At 45.6% G+C, this 17,500-nt stretch overlaps 2 protein-coding genes across 4 annotated transcripts in view; both read right to left on the bottom strand.

The window, feature by feature from the left end:
• Positions 1-420, bottom strand: part of LOC310782860 (atypical kinase COQ8A, mitochondrial-like) — a 28,078-nt gene extending 27,658 nt beyond the window's left edge. The window contains exon 1 of the mRNA XM_083643640.1: positions 322-420. The gene's annotated coding sequence lies outside the window, so the exon portion shown is untranslated. The remainder of the gene's footprint in view (positions 1-321) is intronic.
• Positions 421-2,304: 1,884 nt separating this feature from the next.
• The window catches only part of LOC310782436 (uncharacterized protein), a 51,813-nt gene continuing 36,617 nt past the window's right edge, over positions 2,305-17,500 (bottom strand). For all 3 annotated transcript variants that reach the window (XM_083643098.1, XM_083643100.1, XM_083643099.1), the window contains exons 7-12: positions 16,403-16,440; positions 15,843-16,018; positions 14,122-14,326; positions 10,042-10,143; positions 9,036-9,107; positions 2,305-5,280 (exon numbers count right to left, since the gene is read on the bottom strand). In XM_083643098.1, the coding sequence (XP_083499224.1) occupies positions 5,071-5,280; positions 9,036-9,107; positions 10,042-10,143; positions 14,122-14,326; positions 15,843-16,018; positions 16,403-16,440 (803 nt within the window). In that variant the 3' untranslated portion in view covers positions 2,305-5,070. The remainder of the gene's footprint in view (positions 5,281-9,035; positions 9,108-10,041; positions 10,144-14,121; positions 14,327-15,842; positions 16,019-16,402; positions 16,441-17,500) is intronic.

Genomic DNA, 17,500 nt, shown 5'->3' with positions numbered 1-17,500 from the left:
TCTAATTTTAGTGTAGAGATGTAGAGAGAGAAAGATGCACATTTTGCATAATATCCGTTTTTAACTCATATGCTGTAAGTCCATTTAACGTACAACGGCTGTACATTTGCTTCTATGAAGAATGTATTTCCCCCATGATGATTAAACTTCTACTCTAATCTCATATAATCAATTTCATCATAATTATGGGGGACAACGAGCAAAATATTAGAAACATCCTCCTGAGTTGTAGCCCCTTTTGTACTGCTTATTTACAAATCACACCTAATAATTTAATTGATATTGATTAATAATGGAAATCAATAAGATACAATGGCTTACCTGCATCCACCTCACCAGTAGCCTACTTCAATGAAATATTAGGCGAAAGTGTCTATAATATTTTATGCATTAATTGCAGTCATAAACAATCACCTGGAGCTACACTAAAGATCAATGTACGTTCTTAGGCTAGACCAAGGTGCCCACACATTGCCAAACTTCATTTTATTATGTCTCTGGCTCTTCCTCTCCTGCACCCGCCCATCGCCTTATCCTATTGGTCCGTATCGTCTGTTGACAAGAGGTGGTGGCTAAAACGCGGCTTCTCATTGGTAGCAAAGTGGTTTGCATGTTTGTGTTGGTCCGAGCAGCCCGAGAGCTCTGAGCCCCATTTTAACCTGCTCCTCCCCTCAGAGCCCGAGACTCCGTCCTCCTGGGAAGCGCGGTGTTTACAAACCAGCGCAAACATCCAGTCCCACTTTGTTTTTGTGAAGAGTGTCCATCCATTTAAGTAGGATACACAAAGATAAGCGCTTAAGAAAGACATTTAAACACAAAAAGAAAGGCATTTAAATAAATACAAGCAACACACAGGCGGCAAGTGAATATAAAACACAGATTTCAAAAATAAAATCACGCGTCTACCATACATCAGCGGTGAAATGAGCATCTGCTGTCATCTTGTGTTGGCATTGTATAGTGCAGCACTTCAATGCCACACAGGCATTTGGCTGGGTGGGTCGTGGGGAGGACTCTGCCAGTGTACTTATAGAACATTGACTATTTATTAATAATGGCAATGATATGCAAGTAATATAAAAAGTGATTAATTAAATTGCTATTGACACAACCCAATCAATAAACCTGTCTAGATAATAATTATGCTCATTAAATGAGTCACTTAATAATTCCATTAAACATTTCTGTTTTTAACCAATCAATCCATTAATTATTGAAGTTATCAGTTTGCAAAACGATATCTCATTGGGACTTACCTGGTTGAATGATGGTAAAATAAAATATAAATAAAAAACTATGGAACATTTCCAAAGATATTCTCTCTGGTGTAATTGTTGTTTTACTTTATAACTTGGGGACCCTTTTTTTAATCTTCTTATAACCCAAATGTGGGTCTTGCCAAATACGTTTCTGAATTTGCCTGGTTTATGATCCATATCCTTGAGTCTCTGCAATGCCAGTGAACTGACAGCAGAGGGCGACACAGATCCACAGCCCACTGAAGCATATTACCATGCAGCAGGTTTGAATGTTTTTCCCAAACTAAATGTCTGCATTATTACTCTTATACTGGAACCCTAAACTGAATAAAGGTAGTTTGTCAACCTGTCACTCATATCAAATTTACATATCATAGCCTACTTTTTCCAATATAAGACCCACGTTCAGTAAAGCACACTAGTGCTTTTGTCATACGGGCACCCAATGAATGTGAAGCCAACTGTATTATTAAAGTTATCTGCATTAAATGGCAATGTATCCCTTCAAGAAAAAGCTCTTTTGTCAGGATATGATCAAGGTTTGAAAAAGGATTAAAAAAAGAAAGAAAAATCACGTCCTCTCTCTCTCTCTCCATTCAGCTCTCTGCTCCTGACCCTCTTCCCTCCTTCCTGAGCAGCTCAGGATGTTGTTCTTGTGGACAGGTGTGATTTGAATGGCAAATAAGCCTCATGCAAACACAGCAATCAACCTGCCCAAGGAACAACAGCAGCCCGAGGTCAGATTGGAGACAGAGATGTTGGACAGGGGCTGTGCCAGTGAAGAGGAAGATATAGTGATTCCGATCTTGGCTGTTCAATCAAAAGGACCTATATGATATATGCATAGTTCAAATATTGGACTGATACATTAATTTCCTTAATAACATTTTCAGAATTCAGAGTCCAATAAGAGATGGTCACAACACATGAAACAGACAGACAGACAGACAGACAGACACACACACACACGCACGCACACGCACACACACACACACACACACACACACACACACACACACACAGAGACACGTCTTGCCCAGGAGAACTGTGGTGTTTATTTCTTTGTCTTTCTCATTAGGCTGTCTATCTGACCCTGCTTCCAGTTGAGACATACATGTGAATTTTGATTGCGGGGGGGGGGGGGGGGGGGGGGTCAGAAATCCATTGTTGTATATACAATAATCCAGATGTAATGTGCATAAGACGAAGAGCAGAAAGGAGATGAGAACAGGCAGAAGAGGTGCAGACACGTATTTCAACAACATGCAGACACATGACAGGCATTTTCAGGTCAGAGCTCAAACGTCACAGAGGAACGACAAGTGGAAGCAGGGTCTCCTTCTCTCCACCACATACACTCTTTGTTTAAAGGAACAATGTAAATAAATAGAAATGGGGGGGGGGGGGGGGGAAGGCAAACTGGATGGATATGAATCCTACTAGAATGAACAACAGGAAGTGCACATTGGAGAGCGTAATCGACAGCCTGCGTACTGGGACAACGGTCTTACTCAGCAAGGCACTGCATGGAAAAACAATCAGGTAAGCATTCTTTCTCCGTCTACTGTCACTGCAAACACACAATGTACACACCTTTAACTGAACACCTTGGCATTTTGAAAACTGAATTATAACCATATTGTATACAGAGGCAAAGTGAACGTCACTTCCTGCTTCAGCACTGTACCAGAGATTTTCTTCCGCAATTTATTTTCCCATAGACATTTTGTAAAAAAAAAGTTTTACTTGGTCAAACCAAATGGTTCTGCTATATTTAGAATCGGGAGAGACCATAGAACATTTCACTCAGACCAAAACTTAAAAAAACATAATCGAAAAAACATTTTCTTTAAACCAGATTTCTTTTCTTTTTTTTACGTTTTGGTCCGAGTGAAATGTTATGCGATATCTGCTGTTTCTAAATATATCTGTACCGTTTGGTTTGGACAAGTACAACTATTTTTTATAAGCATTTTACGAAATGTCTATGGGAAAATAAATGGCGGATGAAAATCTCTGGTACATTGCTGAAGCAGGAAGTGACGTTCCACTTTGGCTCTCTATAGTTATCATTATTCAACAGGAACCTGTTGCATTACGAGGACAGAAGGTTTCAGCTTTTGTCCTGCATGCGCCCTTAAACCTGGGTGATTACTAGCATTGTTGGCATTCCCCATTGAAATAAGTGGGCACCATTAGCTCAAGGTGATCTATCTGTTGAATAGCCGTACACACGTGTCAGTTTGAATGAGGGATGTTAACAATGCCAGCAACCTGCTTCCCAGTCAGCTGAAGTGTCAATAGAGAAAGCTTTGACCCGCACTGCGACAAGTGCCTGGTGAGAGAAATTCAAAATGCCACAGTATCGCATATGAACTAACACGAAAGGCAACGCAATATAATGTTATAAATAAAAAAAAACGGAATGGACTACGGATTAAGAACAAACTTTAAGATGATAATAAATGTGCATCCATTTAAGACTAAACACAAAAACGGACACTGACTAAGGAGAAGTGGGGGGGAAAAAACACAGGAAAATAATTTTCAGTTGTCTGACTTGGCTTTGTAACATCAAGGCACTGTTATAGCTTAAATAGGATGTTGTTTCCAACATTGTTCATGGCAATAAGTGTTCCACAAAGTGTGCCAACACTCAAATAATGTTACGACAAAAACACACTCAAAACATCGTAAATCCCACTTAACATTGTGAACAATCCCAACGTGTGTGTGACCAGCGTGATCATGTGACCAGCGTGATCATGTGACCAGCGTGATCAGAGTTTGGCCAACATGTCGCTGCTGAGAGGTGTTGGCTGCAAACATGTAACAACTCCCTCCATAACAGCCAACATTCTTCATCCAGCTGGCATGGAATGGCCAGTTACTGAGTGAGTAAAGCAAACATGGCTGCCGCTGAAAAACGTCACCGACCAAACTAAACTGTCTACGGCTCCGAGTGTGAGTAGTTAAACGGAAGTGGGAAAACATAAAATAAACAGGCTAAAAGTCTACTGTTGTTCCTCACGGTAAAACAAACACACACACACACCTAAAATAATATTTTAGCTAGTAAAAACACACTAAACGACTGTACAATCTCTAACAATGGAAATGTAGTTAAGTGCAGATGTGTTTCTGAAACAGATTTGAGTTCAGTCCTTTAGCCGAGAGCAACGTGGCTAAAAGGGGGAAAGAAAGACTCCGGTGGTAGAGATGCAGTTCAGCTGTGATCCAACAGGAGGGCATGGAAGTCGCGATCGAATCGATACGTCGCAGACTGCATCAAAACAAGACTCACCGTTGGAAATCAATGCAAGCGGTGATGCGTCCAAAGCATCAGCATTCAGGGGCAGAGACGTTTCAAACGTCTGAATTTGTAATTAGGATGAAATAATCTGCATTGTTCTGCTTTGGAATGGAGAACTATTTGTTGTTTGCACGTGAAACTTGCTTGCTTGCCTTTGAGCAAGCAGGATGTGACGAGAGGAAAACAGAAAACCAGAATCTCCATTGGATATGAATGGGAATATTGGGCCCAAAATGTCAGGAATAGGGGCTGTGAATGGGGGAAATGTTAAATAGTTAGAGAGAGGGGGTGCGGAGGAGGCGTGGCCATGCCGGAGGGAAGCGTGAATGGATTTGGCAAAAGAAGCATTGCTATGTCATTATGTGGTTTCCAAAATGAGGAGCAGCGCCCCCCTTAGGAGTCCTTGAGGAAGTCAAAAGTGGTCCCCGGAGAAAGGGAGCTGTGAACGGAAGTGGTTGTGTGTCCGAAGGTCCACCTGGATTCAAATAGCTCCAGAGCTCAAGGCTCGGAAGTGAGCGGGGATGAAATGATGTCCAGCAAACTATCAAGTCCAAAGAGGTAGCCGTCCTCCCTGTTGCCCTCCAGCCAGGACGCCCGGTGGGTCAGCTCCATGCCGGCCGCAAGAGGCGTGGTTTTCCCAAAGTCAATCATCCAGACTTTGGCCCGCCCCTTACTGTCATGAACAAACAACAAGGAGCTGCCAATCACCTGCAGAGAGAGAGAGGGGTGGGGGGAGAGAGAGAGACGGGGTGGGAGACAGAGAGAAGTAAAGAGAAAGGGATACAGAGATACAGACACAGAGAGAGACAGACAGAGGGGAGAGAGATTTAGAGAAGTAAAAATAAGAGCATTAATTAAACAATTTTTGAACTTTTCCTCTTTGTGTGTGTGTGTGTGTGTGTGTGTGTGTGTGTGTGTGTGTGTGAGAGAGAGAGAAAGAGAGAGGTGTGAGTGTGTGTGTCTGTAAGTGTGTGTCATGCCTGCCAACACTCAGATTTACAGATTTACGCGGGAGTCTTCCGATTTTTAACCCTTTCTCCCGCTGTTCTCCCGATTGGTCATTTCTCCCGCTAATTTGTAGGCTATGTGTCGTGGTACCTGGCAACCCAACCCAGAGGCAGCGACGAGTGACGCACGGTGCCTAACTGCGTCACTGCACTCGCTCAACTCTCTCGGTGGAGGACCGCATGAAACATGTCCCAAGAAGAAGAGAATGAGATGCACTAGCAAATTTCAGTCCACTTGCTGCGAGACCTTCCCATTTCTAACCGCTAGCCACATTAGCAAATACCATGCGTTTTAAATACCATGCGTTTTAAATACCATGCGTTTTGCAAGCTATGTTGGGCCGACTTTAGCAAACATGCTAAACACGCCAAACACAAACAAGCATATTCCATATTCACTGACACTCTCACAATGTTTGCACGTGATCTTTTTTGTGATGTCAATTTTTAGATGCTGACTTTTGATCACATCTTTTGTACATGTTGTATGTTTATTTAATTTGATAATTTTTTACTTTACTGTGTTATGAAATTAAGATGAATTAAAAGTAATTTGCTGTGCATCCTTAATTTGTGGTGTAGGGTTATATGAGTGCGGGGGGGGGGGGGGGGGGGTTAAGGGTAAAGGCCTAAACATGGTCATCCGTCCGCCTCGAATTGGAGCCGTCTCGCCGTCTGGCGGCGCCAGCGAGCCCTACATGCTCGGACGCCACTACGCCCTCCCTCCTCCTGTGGAAGCTCCGTGTGAAAATGGCGGAGATTGTGTGCCAGGCAGTCTGAATGAAATTGTAATGTAACATTCCCAATTCTATGTATTAAATTCTAAAAAACGACCCTCAACATTTGGGATGGCTAAGCCACACAACTAGTTTGTTATAATCTAATGGCATGCTTTGAAAGGCGAGTGTGTGTGTGTGTGTGTGTGTGTGTGTGTGTGTGTCCTTCAAGGCCATGATCTAACTTCCTGTGTTAGGACGTTTGTGTGAAGTTTGCTGGATCTTAGGTAAGAGCTCACGGGCAGTGATCGATTAGAACCACAGAGATGTCTTTCAGGCTAATTTATTTGGGATATCAGGCAGAAGCAGTATACAGAGTAGCTTACAGATCGCAGAAAGGGAACTAGGACCATAGCGATCATAACAGAACAACACCTTTATACCCCCCCACATTCGAGGTATGACATCATTGGTGATGTCACAACGTCCGGGGGGGTATGACATCATCGATGACCTCATAAAGTCACGTCTGTCGGGCTCCTTGGTTGGTGGGCGTCAATTGCCCCAAGAACAGGTCTGATGGTGGGCCATTACGGAGCATTTGAGGGAGACGGCCGCCCTGTGAAGCATCTGGGGCTCCTGCCTCACCGTCCGCAAAGGCGCCCTATTCAGCACCGTCCGCAAAGGCATGTCCTCTGGCTGGCCTGTAAGGCCCAGCTGCTGTGCTGCTGAGTGTAGGAGCACGGTCCACTCTGAGCCGTCGTCCATTATGGCGTGTGTCCTGGTCCCCATGTTGGGTCACCAATTTGCGGACCTTAAGGAGGGCATGACGGTTTCCCCATGGAGGTTTCCCAATGTAGTACGCCCCCACCCCTCCTGTTCCCTCTGGGGGAGCAGGGTGGCTTGATCCGTCTGGGGGAGCCGGGTGGCACTCTGGGGGAACGGGCTTGGGGCCCGTTCTTGGCTTCCTCCGCTGGGACTTCTTTGCATCCCTAGAGGCCTTGGCTGGAGTTGTCTCCATGAGCTCGTGCAGCGCCAGGAGGGGAATTCTGGGAATAGGCAGTTGTGATGGCTGGCCCCGCCCTCTCGGGGGGTCCCAGCTGTCGTGTCCGGCTATCTCGTGGGAATGGTTGACGCCGGCCGGCTGACTGCGCCCCGTGCTGTTGGTCCCAACGTTCGCCATGCCTACCAGAGTGTGGTGTATTGGTGGCATTGGCAATGGCCATTGCCCTTGTCTGGGCAGTGGAACAGGGGGTTCCATAGTTTGGGTCATTGGCTCTGGAGCTGCCGTGCTGACCTGACCCTGGTCGTGGGAGGTGCGGGGCACGGGTGAAATGTTGAGCCGGGGTGCGGGCACCGGTGAAGTGGGTGGCGCCCTCCGGGGTGCTGTCCCTGAAGCCGGTACCCACGCCTGCCTCTGGTCTTGGGAGGCGGGAGGCCCGGGTGGAACTGCCGTTGTGCCTCTCTGGTTGGCTCGTTTAGCTGGTTGTGGTGGAGCAGGAAGTCCTTCATCACTTGTTGCGTTGGCGCTATGGAGTGGACTCGGTTCATGCGATGAAGTGTGCCCAGCACTTGGCCGGCGACGTCGCTTGGCTTCCAGAAAGACCCTGAGCGCCTTGGGATCCGCATTCACCTCCAGCTGTGCCTGCTCCCAGGTCACCAGGGCCGGGTCGGCGCCGTGGTCCAGGAGCAGCTGGACGAAGGCCGCGTCGCGCCTGAACCACAGCACCACACCCAGCAGGTGAGAAGCCACGTCCTCCACACGCCTCCACTCAGCTCGGAGCCGCCTCCTGGAGTGCTCTTGCTGCAGCAGGGCGCTCAGTTGGTCCAGGTCTCCTGCGTAGGCGGCTTCATGGAGCTGCCAGTCATCATGCCATCCTCCAAAAGCCATTGCTTCAGTGCTGAAGGACTTCCTGCTGGATCTTAGGTAAGAGCTCACGGGCAGTGATCGATTAGAACCACAGAGATGTCTTTCAGGCTAATTTATTTGGGATATCAGGCAGAAGCAGTATACAGAGTAGCTTACAGATCGCATGAAGGGAACTAGGACCATAGCGATCATAACAGAACAAAACCTTTATACCCCCCCACATTCGAGGTATGACATCATTGGTGATGTCACAACGTCCGGGGAGGTATGACATCATCGATGACCTCATAAAGTCACGTCTGTCACAGGGGAAACTCTGACATCACCGATGACCTCACAAGGTGAACTCTGACATCATCACCGGTGACATCATCATTGCCTGGTGGGCTCCTTGGTTGGTGGGCGTCAATTGCCCCAAGAACAGGTCTGATGGTGGGCCATTACGGAGCATTTTCTACACTGTTTTCTACAACTTCCTATGGAGTGTGTGTGTGTGTGCTTGAGTGTGTGTGTGCGGTGAGACACCATACATACAGTACATGTTAATCAGGGCTGAATCACAATATGACAAATGCTGCAGAAAGAAAAACTTCAACTGCATTCATTCCTTAAGCCCTACATCAACTTAGAAAGTCAGGATGAAACTCCCACATCATCATTTTCTTTTCCTATGTGAAAACAAACTTGATTTAAGAAAACAACTGGATACAAATGTATACATTAAATGACAGATTGGATACATTCCGTAAAGCCATACGTCTCGTGCTGAGCAGCAGCTGTGCAGAGGTTAGTGTGTGTGTGTGTGTGTGTGTGTGTGTGTGTGTGTGTGTGTGTGTGTGTGTGTGTGTGTGTGTGTGTGTGTGTGTTTACCTCGTGAGTTTTGAAGAACGGGGAGTTCTCCAGAGTGTCTCTGATGTCCCTCAGCCTGCTTCGATAACCGTTCTGCAAAAGACACACATGGACCTTTACACATCGTATTCATCACGTATCCAAGGCCAGGCTCTCCAGAATGTACCATGACGTTACTGTAAAGAAATGTGAGCAGGTGCCATAGTGCCCCAGCAATTTAACCCACATGTTGGGGTAAGTACTGATAAACTGTTTAAAAGACTGGCACTGGTGGGTATAGAGCTGCAACCCAGTTCAACCCAGTAACCAGTAAACCTCCTCTGTTATATGCCTTTTACATAGCAATAAGCACACACAGATATGAACACATGGAAACACACACAGACGTGTGTGTTAGTGTGTGTGTGTGTGTGTGTGTGTGTGTGTGTGTGTGTGTGCAGACAGAGGCCAAGGGAGTTCCCAAGGACTTCCCATTTCTACTGTCCCTGGAAGGTTGAGGTCGTAGTGTGTGTGTGTGCGCGCGCGCGTGTGTGTGTGTGCGTGCGTGCAGCATGTGTGTGCATGCATGCGTGTGTGTGCATGCGTGTGTGTGTGCATGCGTGTGTGTGTGCATGCGTGTGTGTGCGTATGTGTCCCATGGGCTTGTGAACACAGAGCCAAAGCTATCTTGTAGTTTCCATTCCTCCTCTGTTTGTCTGTCAGTGTGACCCAAAGTTCGAGGCTACAGACAGCACACACACACACACACCACACACGCACGCACGCACGCACTCACATGCACACACACACGCACACGCACACACACACACACACACACACACACACGAACGCACTCACACACACACACACACCACACACACACGCACACGCACACACTCACATGCACACACACACACACACACACACACACACACACACACAGAAACACACTCACACACACACACACACACACACACACTCACACACACACACACACCACACACACACACACACACACACACACACACACACACACGGGAACACTCACCAGTATATCGTTATTTCCTTTGACAAAGTCATGGAAGGCCACAGTAACTTGATCTCTAGTCTTTGTCTTCTTGAAGTCCCTGTTCACTGTTCCATCCTCCTTCTACAGAGGAGAGGAGAGGAGAGGAGGAGAGAGGAGAGGAGAGGAGAGGAGAGGAGAGGAGAGGAGAGGAGAGGAGAGGAGAGGAGAGGAGAGGAGAGGAGAGGAGGAGAGAGCAGAGGAGGAGAGAGGAGAGGAGAGGAGGAGAGGAGAGGAGATGAGAGAGGAGAGGAGGAGAGAGCAGAGGAGAGGAGAGGAGGAGAGAGGAGAGGAGAGGAGAGGAGAGGAGAGGAGAGGAGGAGAGAGCAGAGGAGAGAGCAGAGGAGAGAGGAGAGGAGAGGAGAGGAGAGGAGAGGAGAGGAGAGGAGAGGAGAGGAGAGGAGAGGAGAGGAGAGGAGAGGAGAGGAGAGGAGAGGAGAGGAGAGGAGAGGAGAGGAGAGGAGGAGAGAGCAGAGGAGAGAGGAGAGAATTATTGATTGTCAATGGGAACTGACATGTAGCCTGGTTCAAACCATTCTGATAAAGTGAGCTCACATGTTTGGCTCTACGTATGAGTTAAGTCTGGACTTCCAGCTGCCCACATCGATGTCAGTGGGCGGGAGTACTTGCCTTGACAGACAAACTCTTTCAGCCAATCAGCGTCTTTTCCATCGAGAAACAGCTGGTGCATACTCCTGTTGTTGTTTAATTGTTGTGATTGAGGCTATTTCTCCAATAACTGCACTTACAGTATTGCTGCGTTTACCCTACTAACGTTAACGTTACCGTTCGTTCGTTGCTTCGGGAGACGCCATTACTGTTTGGCCAGCGGCGTCACGTGACGTCATCAACATCATCATCATAAATAACAGCTTAATGTGAGCTTCACACATACTGGCGGTTTATGACAGCAACATGTGAGTTTAATTATAAAACGGCTCTCTCAAATCAAGCAATCTGATTGGCTCTCAGCTGTGGTATATTTAGCATATACCACACTAAATATACCACAGTTCACCATTAGAGCCACACATTGCCCTGAACACTGTGTGGTTCTAATGGAGAATTGATATGAAGGTGAGCTGTTTGGACCTGAGCCAGAAGGGCTCCGGTCCAAACACTGATTTAAGACATTTAAATATAATAATAATAATAATAATAATACAATAATAATAATAATAATAACAATGTTCATATGGCCATACTTGGTAACCGTTTTATAAAACCAATAGATCACTTCAGACCGTGATATATGCTTATTATACCACGCACGGCCCTGAGGTGTGGTATAATAAGCATATCACGGCCTGTCGTGATCTATTGCTTAAATGTACAACTAGACATGAGTTTTACATCCATTTAATGCTGGGACTCCCCTGCTCCCTGTAGAGAGATGGGGAGGCGGAGAGGAAGGGAAATTCAATCCAGAGAGGAAGGAAGGGAGGAAGGAGGACAAGAAAGACAGAGGGATCAAAGTGGAGTAAAAAGGGAGAAACGGGGGAGAGGGGGGAGGGGGAGAGGGATATTTTTAGAGATTTACCCTTTAGGCAGGAAGGGGCTTTTGACTGTTTTTCTGGAGTCTGGAGCAGAGCCATACACACAAATAGTTCTGTTCATCTTTCAGAGACACACACACAAACAGTTCTGTTCATCTGGCCCACTTGCTCAATATTTTGATACCAGTACTGGATCTAAAGCAACAAGACAGTACTTTGGGGGGAATGTGAAATGCAGTGAGAGTGGGTTATTATAAGCTGCAAGTTACTGAAAAGTACAACCCCAATGGTGAGAGTGGTATGGAGTTTGTTACATGATACTGCTATCTTCCAGTCATAGAAGAAATAGTACGACTCAAATAAGGCTCTGAAGTACTTAAGAAGAGTGGACTTTAGTTAGATCTTTGAGTTGGCTTACTATTGTCTCACTGATTTCGGGATAAAAACGCGGAATAGGTTTTTCCTGGGGGAAAATCGCATCCTTGCATTTCATAATGAGGACCAACCACTATAAGGCTGGATTCACACCGGATCCAACCCTCTGCACTGCCCCCCCCTCTTTTTATTTCTTCTCTCTCTCTCTCTCTCTCTCTCTCTCTCTCTCTCTCTCGCTCTCTCTCTCTTTCAGCTGTATCTGTTCTTCACAATCAAAATCAAAAAACAGAAACAAAACAAAAAAAGAGAGAAACTGGATCCTGCGTGAATCCTGCGTGAAATTCTAATTCAAGAGTTCAGAAGTCATAACGATGAGTTAAGAGGCATCTCAAGTGTTGTTTTTACCCAAAAAAAATCACCCCAAAAAAGTGATTCATGTCCCAGAAATAATAGTGCACACAGTGACAAGAAATGTATCTAGACAGAAACATGTATGTCTACATTTATATGTTTCACATTCACGTTTACATTGTTATCCGTGTCTGAAAGTGTCAGAAAGTTATAAATAGAAATGACATGTTGGCTTCTATTGTGTCCACATAATATCTCTATGAATGCAAATGGTGATAAAAGTTATAACTCGAGATAATGTGGGAGTGTGAATTCCACCGAACCACACTTAACTGAGATCAACACTTTTATTCAGAGTGTAAACCGTTCACACACACACACACACACACACACACACACACACACACACACACACACACACACACACACACACACACACACACACACACACACACACACACACACACACACACACACACACACACACACACACACATTCTGAAATGCTCCACTCTAATTTGCTGTTGAGAGCTGCATATCCACTGGGAACCTCTTTTTTTACAGCGCCGGCTTCTTTTTCCTGCCGTTTTCAGTGAAAAAAAGATGCTTGTAAATGTTCCCCCAAGAGCTGCTTTTAGCACTGGTCTTAGCACTCAGAGCACACAGCGCTACACGTTAAGGACAATCTGCTGAGTGCTGCTGACACATTTCTTCAGTTGTAGGAGTGCAAAATGCAGTAGAGCTGGTCGTAGCAGTAGTTGTAGTAGTAGTAGTAGTAGCAGTAGTAGTATCAGTAGCAGTAGTACTAGCAGTAGTAGTAGCAGTAGCAGTAGTAGTAGCAGTAGTAGTCAACAGACTGGTGGGTTCAGCAGTCTAATACTGGGATAAATGAGTGTTAGTGTACTGCTGGCTGCTAGGCAACAAGGAATTATTTGGAGACAGAACTATTTCTCCCTTTATGGTTCAGGTCTGGGCATGGCTCGCTACTAGGCCTCACACACACACACAGCCACACACACACAGACACACACACACACACACACACACACACACACACACACACTCCATAAAACACTCTTCTTCTTCTCGTCATATACAGTACACAAGAGCATACATGCACACTGCACACATATTTATGCAGAGACAAACATTCTCTCTCTCTCACGCACACACACAGACACACACACACACACACTCACACACACACACACACACACACACACACACACACACACACACACACACACACACACACTCCTGTTTCTGGGGGAAACCCTCAGTGTCATGGTAACAGATCACTGGGAGGCCCTCAATGGCCTTATATAGCCAAGACCTCGAATAAAGAGCGAGACGGAGAGTCTACCCTGAACTGTGTGTGTGTGTGTGTGTGTGTGTGTGTGTGTGTGTGTGTGTGTGTGTGTGTGTGTGTGTGTGTGAGCGTGCATGCACATGTGTGTGTGTGTGTGTGTGTGTGTGTGTGTGTGTGTGTGTACACAATGTCAATGCCAGATGCTGCGGCCTATAGAGCTGCCATGGACAGGCCTCACGTCCGACAAAGGAACTCATGCACACGCATATACTCCACAGGAAGTTGCTGTTCAAAACAAGAAGTTAGATCACGTTCCTGAAGGACACACGCACACACATACACAGAATGTTGGAAGGAAGGAAAAACAGGCGCGCGCATGCACGCACACACACACGCACGCGCGCACACACACACACACACACACACACACACACACACACACACACACACACACACACACACACACACACACACACACACACACACACACACACACACACACACACACCTTTGCCTCTCTCTCTGTCTTACCTTGATGCCCTCTATCCTAAAGCCCAGGGTGGCCGTGGAGCTGATGGTCTCTCTCCACTGCATGTATCTGGGTTTGGTCACGGCCTGCTGCTCGTGCTCCTCCGGCGTCGGCGCCGACGGATCCACCTCGATCATCTTCTGATACATGTCGGGTCTCAGAGAGGGCTTCTTACGAGCCTTGGTCAACTCCTCCTCAAGGTAGGTCCTGATGAGAGAGAGACAGAACCGGGGGGAGGAAGAGAGGGGCGACAGAAGGAAATGGAGGAGAGGCAGGAAGGGCAGAAAGAGGAGAAAAGGGGGCAGTCATTACTAGAGATCATCACAAGCTAGATGATGCTAATGCTAATCACTAATGCAAAACATCATTTTGTAAACAAGAGAATCAAATTCATGTTAAGTAAGTTTTCTATATAGTTTAGCGTTATCCTGTTGGCCAGTTATGCCAATATGATGGAGGTTCCTCCATGACCACATAAAAACAGCCTGTAAAAACGATTATTTGTCGATCTAATCATTCAGATTGTGTCTGTCTGTCTGTCCTGCACATCCTGAGAACTGTTTGTCAGATCGACTTCAACCTTGGCGGGTGCGCTGCTGCGGACCCACTAAAGTGCAGTGTTGAATTTCATGCAATTTGACCAATCAAAACACGGCTTTCACATGTCTTGAGAACTGTTCGTCAGATCAACTTGTCGTGTGCCCTGCGTGGGACCTGAGAAAGTGCACCGTCGAATTCCATGCAATTCGACCAATCAGGGGAGGTCAAGAGTGGGAGAGCAAGATGTGTGAATGGGGGGAAGGGGAGGAAGGGGAATGGGTACTGCACTAGTCCATCTAATCCAGTGGTACTCAACCGTTTCCCTACTCAAGAGCCACATTGACCACAAAAAAATCGTTGCAAGAACCACAATCCAAAAAAGTCCCTTTCCTCCCATTATTTGTTCTTAGATTTTTATCTATTTATTTATTTATTTATTTATTTTAAGTAGGACTTAAAAGAGCCACAACTACCCACAAAGGAGCTGCATGTGGCTCTAGAGCCTCGGGTTGAATATCACTGATCTAATCCATCAAATGAATTAGTGTGTCCCAGACTTTCCCCTACCAGTGGTGGTGCAGTGGAAAGTTTGACCACTGAGTGTCCCATAGTCTAAATGCTCTGTAAGTTCTCAAAATAAAAGTCTTATTTTTGGCATGGAAATGGTAAAAAAAAAAAAAAAAAAAAAAAGTGAATGAATAGTGGCACACACTTCAGTCTCAAAATATTGTTATTTAAATGGCCTTTTAAAGCCATACTGGAACCCTAATAAGAAACACGCTCTTCTTATCCTTATTTACAGCAAGATCCTGTGTGAAGGGAGGGTGTGACACAAGCACATTCACATCAGCAGGACAACCATGGTCCAGACCACAGTCAAATAAATAAATGAAGGCTTTTTAATGGCGTGTTTATGGCTGCTTTAGATGGGTGGACTTCACCACATAGGAAAAAGTATGGGCGCCAAAGAACTTAGACAATCACGGGAAAGTGTTTGAAAGTCAGTTAGGTATTGTTCTCTATGATTAGCAACGATGTGAATTTTCCCTGGACACTTCATATAGGACAATTTGGACGGCCTCGTTGCTCACTACTCCGCCCTGCTGGCCTCGTTGCTCACTACTCCGCCCTGCTGTCCCAAACATGAGATTGTATTGCAGGAAGGAGCGAGGCGTTTTCTCACCTCACTCCCATCTTACAGTCCATCACACACGGGAAGTCAAAGTTGGCCAGCAGGTCCTCCATCTGGTTATACTTCTGTCCGTCCTTCTCCACGTCTCCATGGTAACCAGGGACGTACGGACACAGCACGTCCCTCATGAGCAGGGACAAGCAGCGCTGCTCGCATTCACAGTGTTTCTAAGAAGCATCAATTACAGGTTATTATGATACATGACTTTATCTACAGTGATTCAGTATTAACAATATACTGTATGATCAGGAATATGCTAAGCTCACTGTACGGTCACACCAAAGGCGAAAGGAACACTTCGCTCGCGCTAATTATTCGCCAACGGGTGATGAGGCGAAAATTTGCATCTGTGGCCTCATTCGCGTCGTGAAATCTCACCTACTCTCACATTTTGCATTGACTTTGTATGTCATCTCGTCGCGTAAATATCTGAAAACCGCCCTGGTGTGAATGCACAGTGAGAACCCAGAATACCAACTGTAACAGTGAATGTAAAGATGGTAAAGATATAAGAGTTGTGATTGGGATGGTGTGAAAACGTGTCAGTTTACCTTTAATATGCGGCCGTTGGCTCCAGCCTTGAAGCTCCCTGTGAAGTGTGTATTCAAAAATAAAATTAAAATATTATCGAGAGATTTAGAGGAGCACACGTGCAGTTATACATACACTTACATACGTACTAAACTAAATCACAATCACAATGTTTTATTGTATTTTTTTGACAACCCTCCCACTCTCCGGGTCCTGCCTTGCAGGAGCCTGGGGTCGTTAGGCTGATTGAGTGCACCTGGGCCCGGTGTACCCCTTGTTTGTACTCGTGGTTTGTTCAATGTAGTTTGTGTTGTTTAGTCTTTCATTTTAGATCATAAATTATTGTTTGAACTTTTACTTTGGCGTATGATTCCCTCCTTTCATTCCTTCCTAGCTCGTCCTAAGCTTAGGAGGGAGTCATACACCAAGGTAATTGTTCAAACAATAATTGATTCACTAAAACTTAAGAGTCAACAACACAAACTACATTAAACAAACAGAACAGAACAAAATATTCTCCGATTTGGGTCTAAGAGACACAATCTCATCAAATGGGGGTCCGTGGCCTTAGTGTGGCCTAAATTAGCGGTCCTTGATATGAAAAAGGTTTAGGGCCACTGGTGTAAAGAGCAGCAGCAATACAGTAAGCCTAGAGTATTAGTACCAGTGGCAGTAGCAGTAGTCAACAGTAGTAGTAGTAGTAGTAGATTGGTCGGTTTAGCCAGAGCCAGATTAACACCCCCAGGGGCCCCGGGGCACTGAAGCTCCCAGGGGCCCCCCTACCCATCGTCCGGATGTTTGGATGTTTTTTTGCCATATTTAGAGGAATATCTCATTTTAAATTAACATTAGTATTATACTGTTATGTTATTATTCCGTTTCTGAGATTCAGTTTCTCACTCACTCATAGGCGATTCTAGGCTTTGCAAAGAGGTAGCACCAGCAGGATAAAGATATTAGTCTGACTGTGGGCTGTGCCCCCCCTAGACAAAGAAATTTTGTACATTTTAAAGTAAAATGCATGAATCTGATGCACTTTGAGAGCAAAAGGAAGAGGCTAATCTTCACATTAATATCCTCTTCACTGTGCTGTGGCTTTACAATGATGAAAAAATAAT

Source organism: Poromitra crassiceps (genome assembly GCF_964638095.1).
Source record: "Poromitra crassiceps genome assembly, chromosome: 9".
Taxonomy (NCBI): Eukaryota; Metazoa; Chordata; class Actinopteri; order Beryciformes; family Melamphaidae; genus Poromitra; species Poromitra crassiceps.
Note: the sequence above shows the minus strand (reverse complement) of the source record. Positions and strands in the feature narration are given on the sequence as shown.